This window comes from Patagioenas fasciata, chromosome Z (genome assembly GCF_037038585.1).
Source record: "Patagioenas fasciata isolate bPatFas1 chromosome Z, bPatFas1.hap1, whole genome shotgun sequence".
Classification (NCBI taxonomy): domain Eukaryota; kingdom Metazoa; phylum Chordata; class Aves; order Columbiformes; family Columbidae; genus Patagioenas; species Patagioenas fasciata.
In genome coordinates, this window is record NC_092560.1 from 48,950,533 (window position 1) to 48,974,880 (window position 24,348).

Sequence of the window (24,348 nt, forward strand, 5' to 3'; positions counted from 1 at the left end):
TTGTTAGTGAAGACCAAGTCTCCACTGGTGGTTTTCCAGAATTCTTGCAGGACCTTTGTGAACAGATACTGGTACATTTCCTACAAGACAAATGGTTTTTTGTTCCCGGGAGTGCTGAAGGGAACCCTGAAGATGACCCCAATAGGTGACCCAATACAGGGGAAACATTTCTTTATATATATATAATTTTTTTTAAATTAAAGCTGTTTTTTCTCATATTAACAGTTTTATGTTCAATTTGTGTTTTCAATCAAAATTGGAAAATAAAAACCTGTCTCAGACTTCTTAATAGCTTAAACTTTCTGGAATTGAATCCTTAAAATATTGTGAGTGAGGAGGAGCAAGTCATATGCGGTGAGGGATACACAGTTGGCCATGAATAGCAAAGGTGATCATCATGAAGAATGAGTGTTCGGGCTTGTGAATCATCAGTGGTCCAGTATAAGTTATGATTCAAATGATGTCTGGACTGCTTTGTGTTCAATATAGTATTTAAATGCAAATCATGTTTTGTGTTTTCACAGTCATATTCTGAATGCAGCATGACTAACCAGCTAAGGAACTTCCCAATGCAGAATTATAAAGGAAGAATTGGTGCTTTTTTCTTGGCAGTGTGATAAAAGCTGAACTTGACTGCTGATAGCCTGAAATGTATGACTTCTTGATTTCACTCTTTTTTATATTAATAGGATTTTTTGGGGGATTTTTGCCACTCTAGTAACATTCTAAACATGAGGTCATTTCTATTTCTCACGCACTTGACCTCCATCATACTTGACCTGAAATAAGGAACATAAGCCAAAAGTTCAGACCATCATCTTCTCTTTCCCTCTGTTCCTGGTCTTTTAAAGAATGTGTGGAACCTGGATCACTTATTATTTTGAACCCGAATCAGCCAAGTTGTGTTTTGGTTAGGAAGAACAGATGATGGTTCTGCTTATGGTTGGTGACTACAGGTCAAGTATTGAACTTAAGGAAGTATCCCAAAATATAACAATGGCTTGAAAATTCTTGCCAAGTTATGACATCATTAATGGAAGAAGAGAACAAAATAACCTCTCTACCCAAGCCCCCAATCAAAAGAGCTTAGAATGTCACGTATAGTAACACTTCAGTGTTTTAGTCTGCTGTCAACAGAGATAACTTTAATGAAGAAATGGATATAAAAACTAAGAAGAAAATCCTCTCAGTGTAGCTGAGGTTTAGAGAAAATTATGTTGGCTTCCTGTTGAAGGGACTAACGCTTTCACACATTGTGGTAGAATAACTGATAATAATAGTGGCTTTTTGTTTGGTCCTTGTTTTTTCAATATGTCTGAAAACACAGGAATTTGGAGGGTACCTAATCTAGAGATCATTATTTGGTGTAATTTAGTGTAAGCTTTTTCAAATTTATTAAAAGGAGTAGTGTTACATAACTTGGAATTCACTTTCAGATATCAAAGCCCTTGTTGCTGAAACAAGCTGATGCAGAACGGTCTTCTGTGATTGCTGTTCTTCTTCCTGCATCTCTCCGATGACCTGAGCATGCTAATATAGAACAAATGAGAACATGAGCAGAAGATACTAAATCTGCTGTTCAACTCACGGGCAATTCTCATTCTTTGCAGAATATCTTCTTAATTCTCTTTAACCACACCCAAAGCCTAACAGCACTTTCAAACTCCTTGTTATATTGGCTCATGTAGCCAAGATGAGGAAAAAACAAACAAAATAGCCTCTCTTCTAACTGCTATTGCCTAGAAGTTTTGGCGTTTGTTCTCAAATGCAGGTATGGGTAGAAGGATTAAATATGTTGGCAACAAAAGACATTTTAATCAAGTATAGGCTTAACATGAGGTGGAAATAGCTTGGTTGGTCAGTGTGATGCCAGAGAAGACAGAAATACAATTTTTCTACTCTGTCTGGAAAGAACCAAGATAATGGGATTTTACGATCTGAGTCCGATGGAGTATTTTTCAATGGGTAGGAAAGGAGAATATTAAACAATGCCTGTGAAGGGTAAACATTTGTAAGTCAGCAAGCCTGGAAAGTTTGCCCTGAACCAAAATAGATAAGACAGTCCCTGGTCCACTGATGCTTATTTTGGTAAGTTCTTAAAGACAGCACTTAGATTCCTGATATTGTGCCAAAGTTGAAAAAGGATGAACAGAAGGATATTTACATATAAGTCATTTAACCTGAAGACAAGCTTCGAACAAAATAATGGAAAACACAATACAGGATTCAGTCAACAGAGAGATTGAATTAATGTAAATTGGCATGGTTTGATATGTTCAAATAAGAAGTGCCAGTTTTGAGGTAACTATATGAAAGTGGTCCATTTAAGGCTGAAGTTAGTAAGTGGAGCTGGCTTACCTTAGAACAGCTGTGCTGGATTTTTTCCCCCTGCCTGGCAGCCTTGCGCCTCTTTTGGAAATAGCCGCATAACAGCTGCTGAGCCATTGTGGTTGATGGCCCAGCATAGTAAATTAAACTGGGACCTATTTCAGATTACCTTGGTAGTTAGGCAGTAATCTACATTGGTTTAGGCAGCTGCCACTTGAGCAGCTGAGCCCTTGCCTCTGCCCTGGGTGGGAACCTTGAGGAGATGGTTAGGGCAGACAGCTGGGGACAGGCATGGCTGCAACCCTCACAGTGTTAACACTGGCTGCTTCCAAGTTGGAACCCCTAGACCTAGTGCTTAAAAAAAAATCTGGTTTAAAATGTGTTTAAGATAAACTAATTGGGGAAAAAAAATATCTCATGACACTGACTGTTTTTTCACCTCTATTCAATGTGATATGCCTTTGAATAAACAGTTCCCCATTAGTCACATGGGAATGAATGATAAAAATTGACAGAATGATAAGAACAAGATATTGGGCTTAGCACTGAATACTGAGGTAAAATTTGTGGATGTAGAAAGAAATCAGAGTTGATGGTCTTTTCCAACCTTACTATATGATATTCTAGATATTCATGAACTTTAGATACAATTATTACAAGTTGTTGTAGTAAGAAGGTAAACGACATTGTGAAAAAAATCGTTACACAAAGCACGGGAGCACATCTGTTTACTGGTGGTGGTAGTAGAATGCTAAATTCTGTTTGCATTCTGATTTATTATTCACTGATTTTGATGTCTGAAGTAGCCATACAACTTATTTGCTAACAAAAGCTTAAAAAAGTCACCCTCAGGCAGTTAACTCTGAGTGAAAGAATAATTATTTGGTTGAAGATTTCTGAAATTGAAGCAAATAGGTTGTAATTATCTCAAAATGCTATTTAGCTTTACATCAAGATAGTGCCAGGTCTCTGTATCTACTGTTGAAAAAACACATGGTAGGGTTTTATGTCTTAGATTCTTCTTAGCCTCTGTCCTGAAAAGACTAAGATTCATTTTTTCCTACAAAAGTTGCTTTATACAAATAGGATGTTCTCATAACAATTATGGCTTCTATGGATGAAAAAATAGTACCAGGAATCTGAAATATTTTCATAAGGAGATTTACTTAATATAGCTCAAATTGTTGGGGCCCTTAAGTAGAACCTCTTCAGGGCATGTTGAGTATATATGCTTACTGATTTCAAAGAAAAAAAGGCTCTGATCATTAAAAACTTCATAAGTTTTCAGATGGTATTGGGGAGTTTTGCCTGTCTCTTGGGATTTAAGACTAAAAAGGGTTCATCTAAGTTTCTGATTTCTGGGCAGTTGTTACTGGCATAGTTTTCTTAATGTAGAAAAATGCATATCTAGATCTTAACAGTACATTTGCATAAATTTGGGCTTCTCATTAATTTTGATTTTAGTGTGTCAGAGAGTTATATCCAGCTTGAAGTTCTGCGTGTATTCATGCAAACTGCTGATTCAGTAAAGCATGAAATTTCTTGTCATAATTTCACCTTACTTGAATAGGAGATGGAAATTTCTCATCTCTTAATGATGAGAAATATGCGTCAGGAAGTAGGAGACCTAGACTTTAGTGCTTCTTACAATGAAGGAATCATATTCCAAAGTTTCTGTATTGCAAGAGGGCTATTTCTTGGACTAAATCTGCAGAAAGGGCTATCTCCATTCCTTCCTTTGGATGATGACCACTCTGCAAAGGAGAAGCGCAGTTAGAAGGCAAAAGGGAGCTTGACTGAAGCATAATAGTGAACTTCTCAAAGGTGGGTTGTGCAGCTTGTGTTGTGCATTTTCCCTTGGGCTGCATAAAATGTGGAATGAGTGTTGGAGCCCAGAGTTCTTTTCTTTCCTTTCTCACTGCTCCCCGCTGAAGTGGTTTAGTATGGGGGAAGAGTAATTTATTCTTGACTCAGCTGATTCTTGCCCCAATAATCTTGAGTAAGTTTGTGTGTGTATGTGTAGTGGTACAGCTTTAGGCTAATGGTCCACATGTAAGCTATTCCTTGCTTTCCTTTGGACTGGTTGTTGGTTATTTCTGCTGTGAATGAGGTGATATGTGGCTGTGAACCCTGTCCGGCTGAGAGGGTCCAGAGTTTGATTCTTTCTCCAAGGCGAATGTTTTGACCACTAAGAAATTAGAAGGGGTTGCAGTGATCTAGTTGATTTCTAGTGATGCCAGCAATTCTGTGTTCAAAAGTTAAGTCCTTTTTTTTTTTTAGTACTCAAATAATTTGGAGGATAAATCCAAGGATTAGTTTTGGGACCTGAACTCTGATATGATTTGCCTAGTTTGAGGCAATTCATAAAAACCTGTTTCTAGAAGAGAGGCAGATTTTTGAGTGTGTTAGCTCAATATATGTGGAACAGCTTGTGTGTAATGGAGACTTGTGATTTCACTCTACAAACTAAGTGCCTGAGAGCTGTTGCGGTGTTCGACAACAGGAAGCCTAAGCTGCTTTGTGGTCATGCATTACCTGTGTCCATTTCCTCAATTTAAAAATTAAATAATGGTGTCTTTTGTGAAAGGCTTTGACATGTCATTATTTTAGGCAAAAAAGGTACAAATAGCTTGAAGATACGGAAATAAGTACAGTATTCTATATTGAAGGTTAGAAATACAAGATGGGATTTCTGAACTAAGTCTAATTCCTTCCTGTGCAGTGAGCTAGACAAGGATGTTGCCAGCCCGCATTGAAAAATGATGGATTTATACCCATTTGTTCTGTGTCAGTATTGTGTTTTAACATAAATATTTTTCTCCCTCTCAAGTGTTTTTCCCCTCCATAATAACAAAGTGCAGCTGTATCATTTCAGCCTTTGTTTTGCTGAGGCAGCAAAGGCTTGCTCCTCAAGTCTTGTCTCATATGAGAGACCTTCCACTCCCCTGATTGCTTAGCATCTTCATCTTCACTTACTTAAATTCACTTTTCTTACTCATGCCTTTGTAAAATGACTTGATAACTCCAGAGATCGTGTTAGCTTTCCTTGTGCCAGTCTCATGTAGGCAGTGCCCAGGTGCTCTGCAGTCTGGCTGCTGAGAGGCTCAAACTGCTTCTCCCCACCAACTGCTTTCAGGTGACAAGATTCCTACGGGAGTGACTGTGCATTGTTACACTATTTAATTCTGCCCTGTTTCTACTACTTCATTTCTCATTTCATGAAATGCCTTTTGTATTACATGTAGTCCTCTGACCTTGTGAAACCTCTTGAATTTATGTGAGCAAGTTTTGATGCCACTTCTTCTGCTAAGGTCAATAATGAAACATTTAAAAATACCTGTCACAGACTAGTTTTGGGGGAACTTCACTAACAGTCTCCCTCCAGCCCAACAATTTGACTTTCAGCGCTGTCCAGTGTGATTTTGTCTTTGAGCTACTCTGTTACTCACGTACAGTTTTCTTGTTCATCTCTGTTTTAACTGTGGCTCATTTTACACGTGGCATAAAACACTTCGATGCAGTTCGGGTAGGTGAGATCTGTTAATTCTAAAAAGTAGTTTACTGTTCTCCTCAAATACGTGGTAGTCCTTCCTTTATAGGCAGGAAAAAGGAGAATTATCTTGGAGGGCCAGGGAGGTAGGGATGCCTCTATGTGCCACCAACAAGTCCAGGTGCCTCAGCCAGTGGGGTGGCAGGCATCTCTGTAAGCAGATGGTGTAGGTGGCCACAGCCTATAGCCAATGTGAGACTGGCTGCCTTCTGTTCAGTTCTCGGTGTAGATGCAAATATGGGCAAGCATGCTTTGCCCAAGCCTCGCCATGATACCAAAAGATTTTATGTATGCTGCTTTTTTTTGTTATTCCACCTCGAGAGGTTTGCTTTAAAATTGGTGCTGTACCCCAGGGTGTGGGTGTGGGTGTGCTGGTAGAAGGGAGCAGCTGCCAGCGTGGCTGTGGTTCCTGCTGGTGCAGGTGCCTTCCCGGCACGCAGAGCTGCAGCCGGGCAGCATGACTCCGGATACATGTCAAACTGGCAGGAGCAAGTTTCTGCCTGTGCAAGTGTTGCTTATTGCCTGTTTGGGCATCTATTCAACTAAAGAGTGAAGATGTTTTGGATTAGTTATGGTAATCAGCTTTTTTTTTTTTTTTTTTTTTTTTTTATCTGAAAGCTCACAGAATAAGATTAGACATTAGAATAAACCAGGAAGAGACTACTAGTCTGAGGCAGAATTTTGTCTCTTAGTGGTGGTGTCCTATTTCCATGTTACAAAAATAAAATACGCAAAATGAAGCTTAGGAACTTAGATCAGGAGACAGAGAAGACAAACCAAGCCTCCCCTTCAGGAACTGGGTCCTTATTCATTTACCATAAGAACATTTAAAATATCAGAGCTATTGCAACTGCTCTCTTTCTATGCTAGCTCATCCCCTCATTTAGTTTTCCCCATTTTCTTCATTTTATGTATGTGTCTTGTTCATGTGGCTGATTGTTTTAACTTCCGAAGTTCGTGAGTGAGAATTCTGTAGCGTGGACAGAAAAGAGAAAAAACTGATAATTTTTATCATTACCTGTTTTTTATTTTAATCATTAGTTAAAATAATGGAAGAAAAATATAGCTAGAATAAAAATGCATGTCAAATACATGGCACGCAGCGGTTTCTGTAAATAAGATGTGAATGAATAAATGTGTGATATAATTGAGTCAAAACCAACAGTTTCTATCAATATTATAGTACAATACTAATGTATAACAACTAATGAAAAAGTGTTTCCACTTCTGTCTACCTTTCCTTGGGCTTGTGCAGAATTGTCCCTGCAGTGTATGTTCTGGAAGGAAATGTGAACTACAGCTGTTGGTTTCATTAATAAGAATGGAAACTGTTACTTATGAAATAAAAACATAAATGAAATGGAACAGAAGCAGTCTTCCCTCCCCCTTTTTTTTTTTTCTTTCTGTTACAACTCTCTGAACTTTCCACCTTTTAGGTTAAATAGCCTGATAATAAAAGCACAGAATTCACAGAATAGAGTATATGTTGCAGATTGCCTTCATTTCTGTAAAAATGAGGTGTCCAGTAAAGCATAACCAAATTTTGAAGAAATTTGTTAGGGATATTTTTTTCTTTGGCTTATTGATAGCATCATGGAAATCACAATTCTATAAATGACAGGCTTCTTCCTGCTCCTGTCTTTGATGATGACAGGTGTTTAGGGTGTGAAAACTTGTTTCTTGAAAAGGAAATAAACTAGTCTAAGCAAATGCACTACAGCTCTTGTTATTGTTCCTGTTTTCAATGATATGCATTATTCCTTATGTTTCATTGAAATTAAATTTAGAAAGGTTGAACACAATTTTCAAAACTTGTATTGGGGAATTAAAACCTTTTTGAGTAATTTAACCTATTTTTAATAGGCTGGATAATTCAATTAAGATTGTGTGAAAGAGCAAAGTTGATTACATAAGGAGTTACACAAGCAGTGAAGTCAAAGGCTTGGTGAGAGAATACACAGAAAATGCTAAATAAGAGCTTTTAATTGTTTCATGTTTTCCAAAGTACTGCTGTAACTATGCAAAGGAATGTTGTCCTGTAAGCTTTTTGTATTTTTTTTTCCTTTGAGTTACAGGCTGCATACTTTAGGAAATCCCTGGAATGACACTGGAAGGCTGAGTTGCACGTATATGAAGTGCTAAGCTTCCTTTTATTTTGTTAAATGGCTGACAAATGAGAAATTGATAGCTTCAACTATGAAGAGCTTCAGAGGTGCTTAGCCATGTCTTAGTTAACTTCATTAACATTGTTATCTAAACTCCAGTGGGTTTTGGTTTGGAAAGTGGGAAAAAAAATTGAATTTTATCATTTAAATTGGAGTATTTCTTTCTCCTTTGTAATAGCTGAATAATTGTGATGGTGTTCTAGGGCTGTGCTACAGTATTACCCATAATAGTATGGGATATCTTCATATCAAGAATAGCCTTTTATCTTTTTTTTTTTACTTCTACCTTGCAATATGACCATTTCTTGTGTTGGAATTTTTTTAGTGTATTTGTTTGATCTTTATACCTGGGAGGGTATTTTTACATAAGACTTGATTACTGCTACATTTGATGCTTTTTTTCTGTTAAAGTTCCTCAGTATTTACTGTTTACCTTTCATACAACATCTCCTCTAGTGCATACTATTCCTAGGAATTTTGAACATCTGTGACTATCTTTTGTTTCGTAGAATAAGTAGTCAGTCAACATCTTTTAGATATGGTAGGTGGTTCTTGTTGTCTATCCAAAAATGATTAAGCGTGATCTATTCTCTGTGTAGTTTCTCAGTGTTAAAATTGAAATATGAGTAGTAATGATGCTTTTGTATTACGCTAAGGCTTTCTTTCATGTATTCTGGCTTCCCCTAATACCAAACGTAATTGTTAATGAACTGCTTTCATTTGCCTAATCACAGGTATCAAATGGAAGCCCACTGAAAAAAGTCTTTTGACTGGCATCAGTTCTAGGCATTAATAGTTTGGTTTAATGGATATGAATTAAATGTTTGGAAAGCTGAGTGGTAAATGAGAAAGCAAGAGATAATTTTATGGTTAGATAAATTCGGATTTTTTTCCTAAAATGTTTAATATTTTCTCTTTCTTTAGGGCTGAGGGTAGCCCAGGATGGCTGCAGCTTCATATGATCAGTTGTTAAAGCAAGTTGAGGCATTAAAGATGGAGAACTCCAACCTTCGGCAAGAACTAGAGGATAACTCAAATCACCTAACAAAACTGGAAACCGAGGCATCTAATATGAAGGTACTGCAAACTCTCTGCCTCCGTACTTCAATGTTTGTTTTACTGCTTTTTGTGTCATGGACTGATAGTTGCTCGACAAGTTTTGTGTGCGTTTAGATTCCTACAGAATTCCTTTTCCAAGTTGTGTAAGGGAAAACAATTGAATCTACTTAGTGAATATTTTATTTGAAAATTTAAATATTACAAAACTTTTTTTTAGAAACAGCTTTTTATTTTCAAAGCTCCTTTTCTGGCGTGCCTTGATAAGCACTACTGTTTTAGTACTGCTATACTTCTCAGCACGAAGTGCAGTCTGATGACATAGTTTGACAAAGCAAGTATTACTCAGCTCTTCAAAACATGGGAGAGAGTGGAGATTTTCTGTATTTTAAGGTAAGTTTTGGAGTTCACTGCAGTTACAATATTTAATGTCCCAAGAGGAAAAGTTCATTTTAAATAAGACCACAAGTTCTTCAGCCTCTCCCAAACACTAGTTTCATACTTAATTTCACACTGCTTTGTCCGTCTGGTGTTGACTGGCTAGTTGTAGGCCTTCAGAGCCACCTCTCCAAGAGGAAACACTAGGCTCAGGTAGAATTTAAATGGATTTTGATCAGTAGGAAGATTCATACACAGCTGCGTCTGTGTCATCCATTGCACTAGACAAGGCAGAATTTCGCAAGCATTATAGCTGCATTAATGTAGTGCTCTTCATAAGTTGACAAATGCTGCTGCTTTTGCTAACAACCAGGAAAACCACACTACTTTTGGTTCCTCAGTTAATATGGCTCAAATTGTTGGTATCTCTGCTCATACTGCTGTATTGGGTAGGCATATTCTAAATATTAAGCATGTCCATCTCTTTTCTTTCCAATCTTCGTATCACTTATTGTTCCTTTATAACTCATCTTTATTTTTTTAATATGGTAATCTGATAAATATAGCAATTAAAAATACTTTGAACTCAACTTTTATTCTACCAGCATGTGGATTGTGACCTGTATATTCACTGTAAGGAGAAAAAAAAAAAAACGATAGTGTTCTGAAGCACTGTCACCAGTTCCAACACTTGAAAGCACAATTTTTGTAGATACATTTAATCTTTGCATTGCAGTGTTGAAAATGTGTCTGCTACCTAAATTAAAATGAAATTGTAGTCCTTTACAGCAGCTGCTTGAAAAAGTGGTTGCCTTTAGCAGCTGTGGAAAAATAAAATTGTTTGCTCAGTTGTGTATCTGAAAACTAGTTCTGTCACTTACACTGTTTTTCTTAATATAATATTAAAACAAATCCGTCAGTAACTCCCCTCCCTGTCAGTGCAGTCTAAAATAAGGGAGGGAACAAAAGGAGAGATGATCTTCCTCATACTTCGAAAAAGGAAGAGCAAAACGTGTCTTGTTTCCTTCTTTGTCCTCATACAGTTTGTTTTCGGTTGTGTGTTTGTTTGTTTTCTGGTGGTGGTTGTTGTTGTCGTTTTTTCTCTTAGCTTTTGTACAGATAATTAAATTTCCAGTGACCTAGAGATAAACCAGCTGTATAAGCTGGTCTCCAGGGCATTATTTTGTGATGTGGAACAGTTTTCTGTCCTTACTTCAAAACTGGCAGACCACCAAACAGAAAGCAGCTCTATTGCACTCCACAGAGCAGTGGTTATGGGCATATTCAGAGTAGATGTCACTTTTTTCTCCCTCCTCCTGAAATGCTATTCTACATCTAAGGAATTTATCCTAAAAAAACTTTAGCTCAAATATCAAACTCAATATGTTTCTTTTCATTTTGGGGGATAGGTTGGGGGATGATTGTTCTGATTAATTTGGTTGATTTTTTTTTTTTTTTTTTTAATCCATATTCTATGCAGAAATCCAAATCAGCTGTGTTTCTCAGGAGTGCTTGCTCCTGCACCATGAGGTTGTTTCTTTCACTTGTTTATTTCAGATGTGTTTGGAAAGGGTCAAAATTGAGTATTGACTTGACTTGAACCTGAAGGATGATGTGGGAATGATCTTGGAGTCTGATTGGAGTCTGTGGGTGAAATTTAATGGGGATTGTTGCAGAATTCTGTTTTGTCAGGAGATAATTTTAGTTTTGCAAGCTTTTGGAGAAAGTATGGGCTTTGTTCCACTGAAAGAAACTGCATGGTATGTATGGTTCCAGTGCCATAATTAGGGATTATTGCAAGAAAAGTATTTAGAAGAACCAGAGCAGTGGAGATTGAAAGCCCTTTGGCTATCATATAAGCACTTTAAATGCTTTGGAAAAAATGATCCTTTGGGAACATGTAAGATGTCACAAAGAGCTCTAGCAGCCCTTCCCACCAGGTAAAATCCCAAATACTAGTTGGAGAAGGGGAGCAGCAATGAGGGGAAAAAGGCTGTCGTTCTGTGGCAGACGTCACTGTTCTTGCACCGTGAATTTTTATCCATGGGGTAGTGCAGAAACATCTCACAGTGATTCTTTGTGGTGTCAATGTGTTAGCTTGTGTCTCCTCTTTTTCCTTATATTGTTTAATCAGTTGCAAAAGCCAATAGTTAGGAAGAGCATTTTGAAGACTATATTGAATCTTTAAATAAATTGGTTTTGGAAGTAGTAGTGTTAAAATGTTGCATAAGTGTGCCTTATCTTCATAGTCACTTCATTTCAGAAATGTAATCATACTGGAATTAAAAGCTTAACATGAGCTCATCTTGCGCATGTATTTATTATAAACTACTACTGACCTACATAAAACAATGTCTGAATGCTTCATGTTTAAAGCTAAATTTCATATTTAAAAGTGAAACTACCCATTTGCTGACCAAAAACCAACAATATGATGGATTAACAAAGATTAATGTGATAACAGGGGTGCCAAAATGATTAGTAAAACAGTGCCCACTTTATTTTTTAATTAGTGTTGTCCTAGGGATTAACTGTTCAAACAAAAGCAATCCCTTAGCATATTATGACTAACTTGGGAAATTCTGTTCTTGCTGTCAGATGAAACAGAGCAGTTTGATATCATAAAATGTTCTCTCTAAATCAACAAATATGCTTTTTGATGCTCAATGAAATAATTATGTTGACCCACAAATAAAGAATGGTTTCATTGTCTAGATGTAGATAGTGACAGTAACTGCAAAAATACAGACTGTGGATGAATTTAGAAGAAATGAACATAGTTTCATTTGACTTCAAAACCTGTTAAAATTCATGAAGAGACAAAAGGGCAGCCCAGTGTCAACAGTCGTACTTTGTGCATGTAAATGTAGGACACTTTTTGTCAGAAAAAGACCTCAGATTTTGAGACAGACTTTGCAAACAAAGACTGTCGCACCTGGTTCTTGTAAAAGACAACTGGTTTTCTCTTAAGGATGGCTTTTTTTTTTTTTTTTTTTTTAAATGTCATAGCTAATTCATATCAGCGTCTTTCCCTGTATAAAATCTTAACTCAAAGTAGTCAGGAAGTGGCAAAAGAATAATTTCATGCTTGATTGTCACACCCATGCTCTGTCTGGATTTTACAGTCAATGTGTAATGTGTGTTATCCTTGTGTAAGAAAGCCATCTTTATTATATGTGATGTGCTGAGGGCAAAACGTTCTGTATTTCTTCTTTATGTAGTACACTTAAAATTCTACGTATGATATTCCAGTTTATTTAATGTCTTCTGTATTGTATCACACATATCAATAATAAAGTAGGAAGACTGTGTGCAGAACTGATTCAGATTTCTTGAAGTATTTTGCAAATGTTCTAACCAGCTAAATAGATGCTGTTAAGAAACAGGGCAATGGTTCAACTCTTGTTCTCAGAAGATCATGAGCTACTTTTTTTTTTTTTTGTAGATCATTGTCCTCATATAGAAGTTTTAGTACTAATAATTTTCTGTGGGGTTTTTTTAGATGTTGTTTTGTTTGAAGGAATTCAAGTTTAAAAGACAAAGTCCTAGAGAGCTAGTTACTGTGGTGTCCAGTGTAGGTCCAAAGACTGAATGATGTTTGTGGGTTTCTTCTGCTAATTAGACAGCAGGGTGATAAATCTTGTGATGCTGATTTTTGTATTGGAATGGATGATGATGAAATAAAAAGCAAGTGCTAAGATATTTTTGAGGATTTTGATTTTGAATGTGTTTCTGTAATAGTAAGCTAACATAATTTTATGTTGTTGCAAAATATATTTTAGCCTATAGAATATAATAACCCAGATTTATTGCAGTGTTGTGTATACTGTATGAGGTTGATTAATACTCAAATTAGCAGAATTAAAGTGTGCTAAAGAAGATGCGTGGTGCCTGTTTTTCATCTTGTTTCTGTTATGATGATTTTGTGAGAATGAGAAAACTTACATCTTACTAGAACTGTGTAATTTTATAATTAAATATGATTGTTGCATTTTATCTGCCACTATAACTTCCTATAATATGTTATTATGACTGTTTAAAGGGATGAATATACAAATACTTAACTGGAATAGCAGACCGACTAGCAAGTTAGCAGCTTAACAGTTACAGTACCTTGTTAGTTTCATTAAAGAGGGGGAATCTGAAAAATGTACTGCTTCCAGCTTGGAGTTTGTTAGCATCCATTTGTTTATAAAATCAGAAGACAGATGTTCAGAAAGTTCCAGGAACTAACTAGTTTGCAGTTTTTTGACACTCTGTTACACTTTTGGACATGAGCTCTTTGTCAACCTTGTATGGAAGTAGCGTTTTATGATCTATTAGCCATAAGAGTTTAAAAAAAATAGTGTTGATCATTTACATTAGGATTACCAGTGGCTGAATCACATCCATTTTTTAGAAGTTTACGCTTGTAGTGACAAAATATTTCAGATACTATTAGAATTCTTTATCCCCATTGCCCAAATTTTAACGTTTGCTTTAAAATGGCCACTGGAGCATTCTCTCTTTTGGAATGTGTGACTGCTTTTATCAGATATCTCCTTGATTAGATAAGCAGATTATCACATTTTAACTCACCAAACCCTTTTTTTATGGTCATACAATCTGCTTAGCCACCATTTATTTGTTTTGCTGTGGAAATGTACTTTATTCTGATCAGCTGTTGCTGATTGTCTGTGTTTAATGATCCTTATTGTAAAACACAGAAGGTGCTAGAAGATGCTGTTGTTACTGGCACAAGAATTTTTAGTTCAATGTCTCATTGTAATCCATGTGTTTGCAAGTTAGGATTTGAAGCCAAAATGTTCACAGAGACCTCTGATACTTACAGTTTAACAGTTTTGTTATATGCTGCATACGTATGTAGTGAGTATGTATCTGTATGTGAGGTTCCTCAAGGAGATGGTAAATAAATACATTCAGTGATTACCGATGTTTGTCATCCCATCTTCAGAAATCTGACAACAGTTTTTATAATAAGGCACCAGAAATCACACATTTTGCTCGGGATATTTACTGTGTCACATAACAGGACTTTCCCATCTCTTTCCAAAGGGAAGTGTTTCTAGCTTCATCTTGCCTTTTGGCTTTTTCCTTTTATCTTTGGAGAAAAGATTTTTAGTTGACATTGCACGGAGTAAAATGTTCCACCAGGGCATACAGAAATAAATAATTTAAAGATTATGTTAAGCTATGAAAGCAAAGCATTCAGTACACAGAAAATAAATGTTTATGTTAAAATAGATATGTTTGATCTGGAATTGCTTCTGGTGAATAGGCTACACATAGTAAGCAAACTGTGATATAACTTGGAAGGATTGTATCTGAATCTTTAATTTAGTATGATAGGAATTTCGGTGTGCATCCTGTTACACATTACGGTATTAGTGCAAATTCCATAATTGTCACTGGAAATCCGATTTCCAAGTAATCTGAGTTATATGGTATGCTATTTCTGTTAAAAGGTCAAGTCAGATATAACATAATGTATTATAATTGCTTCTTGAATCAAAATGAGTGTTGTGATATCTTCCAGTAGTTGCTCATATGAAGCATAGGGATATTTCCATACTATGCAGAGAACATTTCAACATATTCATAAATTACCTGGAAAAAAAAAGAGATTAAAAAAATTGATTTTCAGTGTGATAAAAATGAACACAAATTGTGAAGAGCTGCCGAAGAGTCTGAAGGTATCAAGTGACTGAACTGAGTACTTGGCAAATAAAATCCAGTGCTCCAAAGTGTAAACCAATCACGACAGAAAACAGCCTTAAATTTATATATGTAATGAGGGGTTCTGAATTAGCATGGCAACAATGTTTAAGGAGGTCTTTAAGATACTGTAAATATGGAGAGACCTTTGGTCTGTCCAAGCGTGAAGGGCCGCATTTGCTCTTGGTTCTGTTCTCTTTTTCCCCAGCTGGGTCATGCTCCTTTAAGAAGCAGGATGAAGAATTTCCCTCCCTTCTAGGCCTCCAGAGCATTGTGAAGGAGAGGGACCTTCAGAGGTGGGGGAAGGGGCGCCAGCAGCCCGGGAGCCCATGGCTGAAGGACAGGAGCAAAGAGCCGGTGGTAGAGTAGGAAACTGAGACCTCTGCCTGGCCAGCCACGGAGAGTCGCGTTGCGGATCAGGTAGCGCTCTGCAGTTCACATCTGCCCTGCAAGGGCACAGCAGGCAGTGTGGGAGTCGTACTGAGGCTCAAGAACAGCAACTGAAGTGTCTGTTCAGGTAGCTTGTTGGGTTTTTTTAAAATTCAAATGGTTAATATTTTAATTAGAAGGTTTGCTGACTATCCTGGTTTATAGTTTAGTGTTTTGTTTCATTTAAAAGCTCTTCAGTCTTCTTTGGGAGCTCAACAGAAAGTGTTAATTTGTAGTTCTAAGCATATGCATCATAAAGCTGTGCGCACCTGAAAAATAGCATGGTCCCCAGTGCGTTCATTTTTGTCTTCCTGAAAAACACTTCAGATAATGATTTCAGGAAAGTATTTTTGGTGAGAATTTGTTCTTATGTCAACTGGGACTACAATGTGTTGTAATTTAACTTTCAAAATTCTATGTGAGGTGGCACTAGGATAACTTTGTCACATTGAAAAGTGGTAGGTTTTGGGTGGTTTTTTTTTTTGTTTGTTTTGGATTTTTCATTTGGTTCATGGGTTTTTGCTGGTTTTTTTTGTTGTTGTTGGTTGGTTGGTTGGTTGGTGTTTAGGAAACCAGAGTTATTACGTCATTATATTAAGGTCCAGAAAATTTCATAGAATAGTTTGGGTTGGAAGGGACCTTCAAAGCCCATCTAGTCCAACCCCCCTGCAATGAGCAGGGACATCTTCAACCAGATCAGGTTGCTCAGAGCCCTGTCCAGCCTGGCCTTGAATGTCTCCAGGGATGGGGCATCTACCACCAATCTGAGCAACCTGAGCCAGTGTTTTACCAACCTCATTGTAAAAAATTTCTTCCTCAGATCTAGCTTGAATCTCCCCTCCTATAGTTTAAAACCATTACCCCTTATCCCATTGTAACATGCCCTGCTGAAAAGTCCATCCCCATCTTTCTTGTAGGCTCTTTTTAAGGACTGAAAGGCTGCGATAAAGTCTCCCCAGAGCCTTCTCTTCCCCAGGCTGAACAACCCCAACTCTCTCAGCCTGTCCTCGCAGCAGAGCTGTTCCAGCCCTCTGATAACTTTTGTGGCTTCCTCTGGCGCATGTCCAGCAGATCCATGTCTTTCTTGTGCTGAGGGCTCCTGAGCTGAACACAGCACTCTAGGTGGGGTCTCACCAGAGCGGAGCAGAGGGGCAGAATCACCTCCCTTGACTTGCTAGCCATGCTCCTTTTGATGCAACCCGGGATACAGTTTGCTTTCTGGGCTACCAGTGCACATCGCCAGCTCATGTCCAGGTTTTCATCCACTCTCAACCCCTTCATCCCCCAGCCTATATTGACACTGGGGGTTGCCCCGACCCAGTAAGTTGCCAATGTGATCCCACAGTTACTTTACAATTAATGAAGCAGTTGCAAAGCATCAGGGTCATCCTGTGATGTCAGGACTGTAGTGCTGCAGACACGTAACCTGTCTTCACTGTGTCCTTCAGTTCTGGCTTTTTTTTTTTCTTTTCTTCCTTTTTTTGCATTATCCTAGTTCTGCCTGAGCATGCCTGGCTTTCAGCTTTTTGGTGGAGAATCCGGTTTACCTGAATACAGATGGCAGTGAAAGAAACTTCTCTTTTTGCTTGCTACTTGCAGCAGTTGGACATAAATTTTCCCTCCTTAATTAGCCTATGTGTCAACCAACTGATGAGAACCTTCTATCCCGCTTTTCATTTGCTCATTACCATGCAAGTAGTGTACCTCAGAAAGTGGTGCCTGTATTGAATCTGTCCTTGTCCTGGCATTGTTTGCCAGCATCTTCCAGCCAACTCTAATGCGCCAACTTCATTTTGTCTGACTGATTTTTTGGCGTTTCTCTGAACGTCATTATTATTATTTTTTTTTTTTTTAAAGCTTGTTGTGACACCTGCTCTGTCTGGCAGACAGTAGAGGCTTTGTCTTGAATTTGTTGATACTTCACTGAATTTTGTTGTGGCCCAGCTTTTGGGGAGCTCTAAGTAGGAACATAAATTCCAGCAGATAATAAAGAGACATTTAGAAGGAACTGGAAGTGTTTTGAAGAACAACTCAAGCAAATGAGAAGTTTGTGTCACAAGTTTCCTGGTTTTGCCAAGGAAGCTATGGCAGGGAATCAATGAATCAAAAGCATAAATTAATTACTGTGAAATTCTTGTTTGTATCTTGTTTTAATCTTTAGATTAAAAAAATAGCACCAAAGAAGACTTAAAATGCATTCTGTTTGACTTTGCGCATTCAAATATTAATGAAATGCCAGCATTACGATAAGTGATGCCACCCTGATTCTGTCAGCTGGTTTGTACATCCTATGATACCATTTCAGTTATTCTACAAAAAAATCTTCCAAAGTTAGCATGCTGAATGCTCACAGGCTGAAAATATACTGTTGTATAAAATAGTCTTGTTTTCTAATCTACATCTGCAAATGGAGTTTTTAAACACATATTTTCATGTATGTAATGATCTGTAGAGGGTTAGATATTTCTCTTGAAAGTTACTTCTTGACAGAAGTGCAGGCTGCAGGAAATTTATTTATTTATTTATTGTTTACAGTATTAAAACTAGACTAAAACTCCATGCTTTTCTGCCAGCTGAATTTCTTAGCCAAACTGTGTCTCCTTGAATGAACGGTGGTCTTGCTATGTCGGGGTTCCGTACATCATGGGAATTGCATGACTAGAGTCACCATCAGAAACACTGTTGGGAGAGAGCTCACCTGGTAGCAGAGAATCCATTGAGAATTGTGGGATATAGATCTCACATAGTGCTGTGGCATCCCAGGCAGACAGTGCTCAAAATCCAATTACATTCAGTACAACTTAGCAAAATATTTTGATGCAATAGTACTGTATATTTTGCTTTCAATGTAACTGAATTATATTTAGTACACTGAAATGATACAGATTTTAAAAATTCGCTACAAGTCGTCTTTGTGCACTGTAGTGAATCATCTAGATGTAGAAATTTCACATTATGGCTACTTAATAAGGGAGACCTTTTAAAATATAATAGCATAGGATCTGACACTTTGAAAGTCAGGTCCTCTTCCAAATGTTTGGCCGTATAGGCATTTGCGCAGCAGATACGCATATATGCCTGCTCATGGTGAAAGCATCTTTTAGCTTTGTATTCATCCCATTCTGTGAAACAGCTGGGATAAAAATGGACAGAATGTGGTGGCACCTTGTTTTTGTTCTTTGAGTAGCTGTACGAGACAAGTCTTCATGTTTGTTTTATTGAAGTGCCTACAAGAACAGTCTTTGCTGTGCATGATAATAGCTGGCTAGTCTAGTATGAGAGTGAAACTAGCTGCGTATATAGCCTTAGACAGAAAGATGGTTAATTTGGAGAATTCTTAGGGACAAGTCGGCAGAGTACTGGCTACTATCTTTTTGCTGCCTAGCAATCTTCCATTGATATAAACAATGCCTCATTTAAGGCTAAATTTCTAAACATTTTACTTTTGACTCATGGAAATAGTATTTTTTTCCAGTGTTTTTCAACAAATGCATTGTTTGATGAACAGACAGGGTGGAAAGGCATTGATTCAGCAGTAATATTCTTTGCCTGTATAAATCTTTATGGAATAGGTGCTAAATTTTGAGCTCCTGTAGCTTGTGCTGTGTGAATTCATCTGGTATTTTCTTTCCAGTGTACGGTTGTTTTCCACTTACTTTGAATGCGCCCTTTCGCCATGTGTTAGTGCTTGAACTGAAGTCTTTATCTTCTTTCAAGGGAAAACTGTGATCATGGTTGACATAGGAAATATTACATGCTGCTTTTTTGCCCTTTTGTTTTTTTTTTTTCATAATGGGAACTTTAATCTTCTTTCTCAAATAAATTCCCTTACTCTGAGCTGGATTTCACACATGCGTAATGTTTTTGTGGTGCCCCACACACCCATGCCTTTCAGGAGGGAAGAGATTATGTGAGTCTCAAGACACGTAAAGGGGACTGTCAGATCAGGATTGTGGCACAGGATAGAAGACTACTGGTATTGCAGTAAATATGCAAAGGATAGTGCGATGGATAGATCGTCTGAAAATACCGTGGAAAATAAAAGTAATTTTGAAAACATTAGTGTGTTTTATTCATTTGATAAATTCTTATGTGTGAGTGGAAGAGACTCCCATAAGGTGAACTGATTTTTTTCAAATTGAATCAAATTATGAATTCTGGGACCTACTTCTATTTGGTGACTGCACAACTAATGCAGTTAGACATTTCCAAATAATTCTTTATATGTGAACTAAAAATGTCGTTACAAAAGTCATTTAGCATGCTACAAAATGCAGGCATATAAAGTATCAGAGTATTGAAGCAATAAATAAGGAACAGCAATATTGTCTTTGATTTGTGTCGTCTTAGGTTTGTTGGTATGATTTCACAAGAAGTAATATTTTAGCATTATCTTTGTGATTCTAAAGATTCTACCATTATTGAAATTGGTTGGAAATATATTTTTTTTTTTTTAGCATTTAGGTGGTGTTATATATAGTTGCTGACATTACTTCAGACAGCATTCTTTCTGAGCATAAAATCAGATAACATTAGTTGATCTGACAGTGGGCTTCACTAACAACTTAGTAGACTTCAGTATGTGGTTACAGCAGGTGACAGCTCTTGACCATGCTGGCACGGGGTGTATATTTTTCTTTTAGAAAATGACATTGTTGGAAATTGAAATGAACAACATCATTTCACTAACAAACACTTTCTACGAGGTTAAAAGTTGAGTTGCTGCAGTGTTTCACCTCGGTTAGCAGTACTGTCATCATTGCTGTCATCATTTGGACCTTGTTATAGGGCTGAGCAACCAGAGTGTTTGCTTGGTGCTTCACGCAATTAGAAGGGCTCCTACCAAACTTGATTAACTAGCAGTGTAATTTGCAAAAATGTATGGGAGTAAAGGGCCTTTTCCGTAGCTCTCACTTGTTCCCTGTGAGTGTGACAGTATTAAGTCAATGTCAAGTTCATATAGTTATAAGGGGTCATGTAGGACCTTGAACTTAAGTTTATGCTGCTTATAAATGTATAGAAAATAGTATTCTGGTGTCTGTCTGCCCCGCTGTTTTGATATCTAATGGTTTTGTTGAGTGATGGATGTGCTTTTAGTATGTTACTTTTTTCCTGCCCTTTTAAACCAGTAGTAATTGAAACAATGTCCAACACCAGGTTGAACTTCAGAAATCACTTCCAGTTTAGAGTGTATGTTAAGTTTTCAGAATATTGATTTAAAAACATGCTCGATCTCATCCTCACTAACAAGGAGGGTCTGGTTGAAGCGGTAAAGGTTGAGGGCTGCCTGGGTTGCAGTGACCACGAGATGGTGGAGTTCAGCATCTTGTGTGGTAGGACCAGGGCAATAAGTAGAATTGCAATCCTGGACTTTAGCAGGGCTAACTTCGGCCTTTTCAAGCAATTGTTGGGGGAAATTCCATAGGCAAAACTGCTTGAAGGAAAAGGGACCCAAGATAGCTGGGTGGCATTCAGAGATTGCTTCTTCCATGCTCAGGATCAGAGCATCCCCACATGTAGGAAGTCAAGGAAGGAAGACAGGAGACCTGCGTGGTTAAATAGGGATCTGTTGGGTATGCTCAAGCAGAAGAGGCAACTTTACAGGTCATGGAAGCAGGAGCTGGCCACTTGGGAGGAATATAAGGCTGCTGTTAGAGGATGTAGGAAGGCAGCTAGGATAGCCAAGGCCTCCTTAGAATTACAGCTGGTGAGAGGGGTCAAGGACAGCAAAAAGAGCTTTTTCAAATACATAACAGATAAAACTAACACCATAGGCAATGTAGGCCCACTGATGAATGGGGTGGGTGCCGTGGTGACAGAAGATACAGAGAAGGCAGAATTACTGAATGCCTTCTTTGTCTCTGTCTACTCTGCTGGAGGCTGTCCTGGGGAGCTCTGTACCCCTGAGGCCCCGGATGAAGCCAGGTCAATGGAGGAGTTTGCTTTAGTTGATGAAGACTGGGTTAGGGAGCAATTAAATAGTCTGGACATCCATAAATCCATGGGTCCAGATGGGATGCATCCGCGGGTGCTGAGGGAGCTGGCTGAAGTCATTGCTGGACCGCTCTACATCATCTTTGCCAACTCTTGGGAAACGGGAGAGGTGCCTGAGGATTGGAGGAAAGCAAATGTCACTCCGGTCTTCAAAAAGGGCAAGAAGGAGGACCCGGGTCCATCCCTGGGAAAGTAATGGAATGGCTTGTCTTTGTTGCCATCTCAAGGCATATCAAGCATAAGAGGGTCATTATGGGCAGTCAGCATGGCTTTACTAACGGTAAGTCATGCTTGACCAACCTCATAGCCTTTTATGAGAATGTAACAAGGTGAATGGATGATGGCAGAGCGGTAGATGTGGTCTACCTTGACTTCAGCAAAGCGTTTGACACAGTCTCCCATAGCATCCTAGTTGCTAAGTTGAGGAGGTGTGGTCTGGACAATAGAGTAGTGAGGTGGATTGCAAACTGGCTTAAGGAGAGAAGCCAGAGAGTGGTAGGCAATGGTGTGGAGTCTAGTTGGAGGCCTGTATCTAGTGGAGTGCCTCAGGGGTCAGTACTGGGGCCAATATTATTCAATATATTCATTAACGATTTAGACGAGGGAATTGAGTGTACTAATACCAAGTTTGCTGGTGACGCTAAGCTGGGAGGAGTGGCTGACACTCCAGAAGGCTGTGCTGCCATCCAGCGGGACCTGGACAGGCTGGAGAGTTGGGCGGGGAATAACCTGATGAAATTTAACAAGGGGAAATGTGGAGTCCTGCATCTGGGCAGGAACAACCCCAGGTTCCAGTATAGGCTGGGGAATGACATATTAGAGAACAGTGTAGGGGAAAGGGACCTGGGGATCCTGGTGGACAAGAGGATGACCATGAGCCAGCACTGTGCCCTTGTGGCCAGGAAGGCCAATGGCGTCCTGGGGTGTATTAGAAGGGGGGTGGTTAGTAGGTTGAGAGAGGTCCTCCTTCCCCTCTACTCTGCCCTGGATAGAACCCATCTGGAATACTGTGTCCAGTTCTGGGCTCCTCAGTTCAAGAAGGACAGGGAACTGCTGGAGAGAGTACAGTGCAGGGCAACCAAGATGATGAAGGGAGAGGAGCACCTCCCTTATGAAGAAAGGCTGAGGGATCTGGGTCTCTTTAGTTTGGAGAAGAGGAGGCTAAGGGGGGACCTTATTAATATCTATGAGTATATAAAAGGTGAGTACCATGAGGATGGAGCCAGGCTCTTCTCGGTGGCAAACAATGATAGGACAAGGGCTAATGGGGTCAAGCTGGAACACAAGAGGTTCCACTTAAATTTGAGAAGAAACTTCTTCTCAGTGAGGGTGACGGAGCACTGGAACAGGCTGCCCAGGGGGGTTGTGGAGTCTCCTTCCCTGGAGACACTCAAAACCCGCCTTGACATGTTTCTGTGTGACCTCACCTAGGCGTTCCTGCTCTGGCAGGGGGTTTGGACTAGATGATCCTCTGAGGTCCCTTACAATCCCAAACATACTGTGATACTGTGTGATATGAGCACAAATTCTGTCAGGAATATTCTCATTCAAAAATACTGTTGATTTGGTTAAAAATAATAGTTCTGAATCATTCAGTGTGCATTATTGCCAACCAGTGTGGTGCGTAGATGTTCAATTGCTGTCTGAAATAGTAAACACTTTCTATATTTGTGCAATTACGCTTATTTTTATACTCAAATGCTGTAAATATAGTGGTAACCAAGGGAAGTGTAACATAAAAAACCTAAACTGAAGGATATTTCAATTTGGATTTTGTTTACAAACATGAAAGAAAATACACAGTGAAGTCTGTGTGTGTGTGTATATATATATATATATGTAGATGACAGAAATGTCTCTCTATACAGGCCCAAGTATAGTTATTAGCTTAAAAGGATGAACAGGTATGAAGTGTCTTACTAAAATTGATGGATAGAATAGCATTTGTTGGAAGTCTTTTTAAGTGTAGACTCATGCTTACCTTTAAAAGGTCCAGAAAATTTCAAAACCTTTTGTTTGCTTACTGTTCCAGCTGATACTGGCCTGGTGTATTGCTTCCAGCAATTTAATGTATTTAATTTTCGTGATGATTTTCACGCGTTCTGACATTTGCTGAATACACAAAACCCTTTGAAAAGTGAATACTAGTGATAAAGTTCTTTCCGTTTTGGGACAGGGGGTGGATCTTCGAGCAAGTAATGTTTATAGAAAACCAAATGTACCTGATTTTTTTGAATTGTCATGAGTGCACCTTCCTGACAAAGGAGAGGTATATGACTAAACCAGAATGTCTTTTTACAGATACTATATATTGAAATATTTCTAGATATTAATATTTATACCTGTATTCCTAAAAATTGAGTGTACTTTTGGATCTTAACTCACGGGGATTTTAAATCTGGCATTGTTAGTGTTGTTCCCCTACAGTTTTGTTCTTTATTAACAGCTTGATCAAATTCACAGCCCTTAAGCAATTTTATTGACAACCATTACTGCTTAACTGGGTGCATGTACTGTTAATTAAGGTGCTTTTCTTCTCAGTAGTTTTCCAGTCACCTGCTGATGGGTCTGATCAGTTTTATTTGTTTGTGAAGTAGTTATAAGGTCAGGACTGTATTCATGGAGTACAAACAAACAAAACCAAGTGACATTGTTTCTGTACTTCACAGTCCAAAGACTGTGAAGACAGAAACCTTTTAAAATTATGATGAGTCGTAGGGACTTGTCCATTTC

At 38.3% G+C, this 24,348-nt stretch overlaps 1 protein-coding gene across 4 annotated transcripts in view; it reads left to right on the top strand.

The window, feature by feature from the left end:
- Positions 1-24,348, top strand: part of APC (APC regulator of WNT signaling pathway) — a 103,252-nt gene that overhangs the window by 24,166 nt on the left and 54,738 nt on the right. For 3 of the 4 annotated variants that reach the window (XM_065861175.2, XM_065861174.2, XM_065861176.2), the window contains exon 2: positions 8,968-9,120. In XM_065861175.2, coding sequence (XP_065717247.1) covers positions 8,986-9,120 — 135 coding nt within the window. In that variant the 5' untranslated portion in view covers positions 8,968-8,985. Of the gene's footprint in view, positions 1-8,071; positions 8,091-8,967; positions 9,121-24,348 lie in introns of those variants that run through there. The other variant, XM_071802444.1, reaches the window with a different exon arrangement.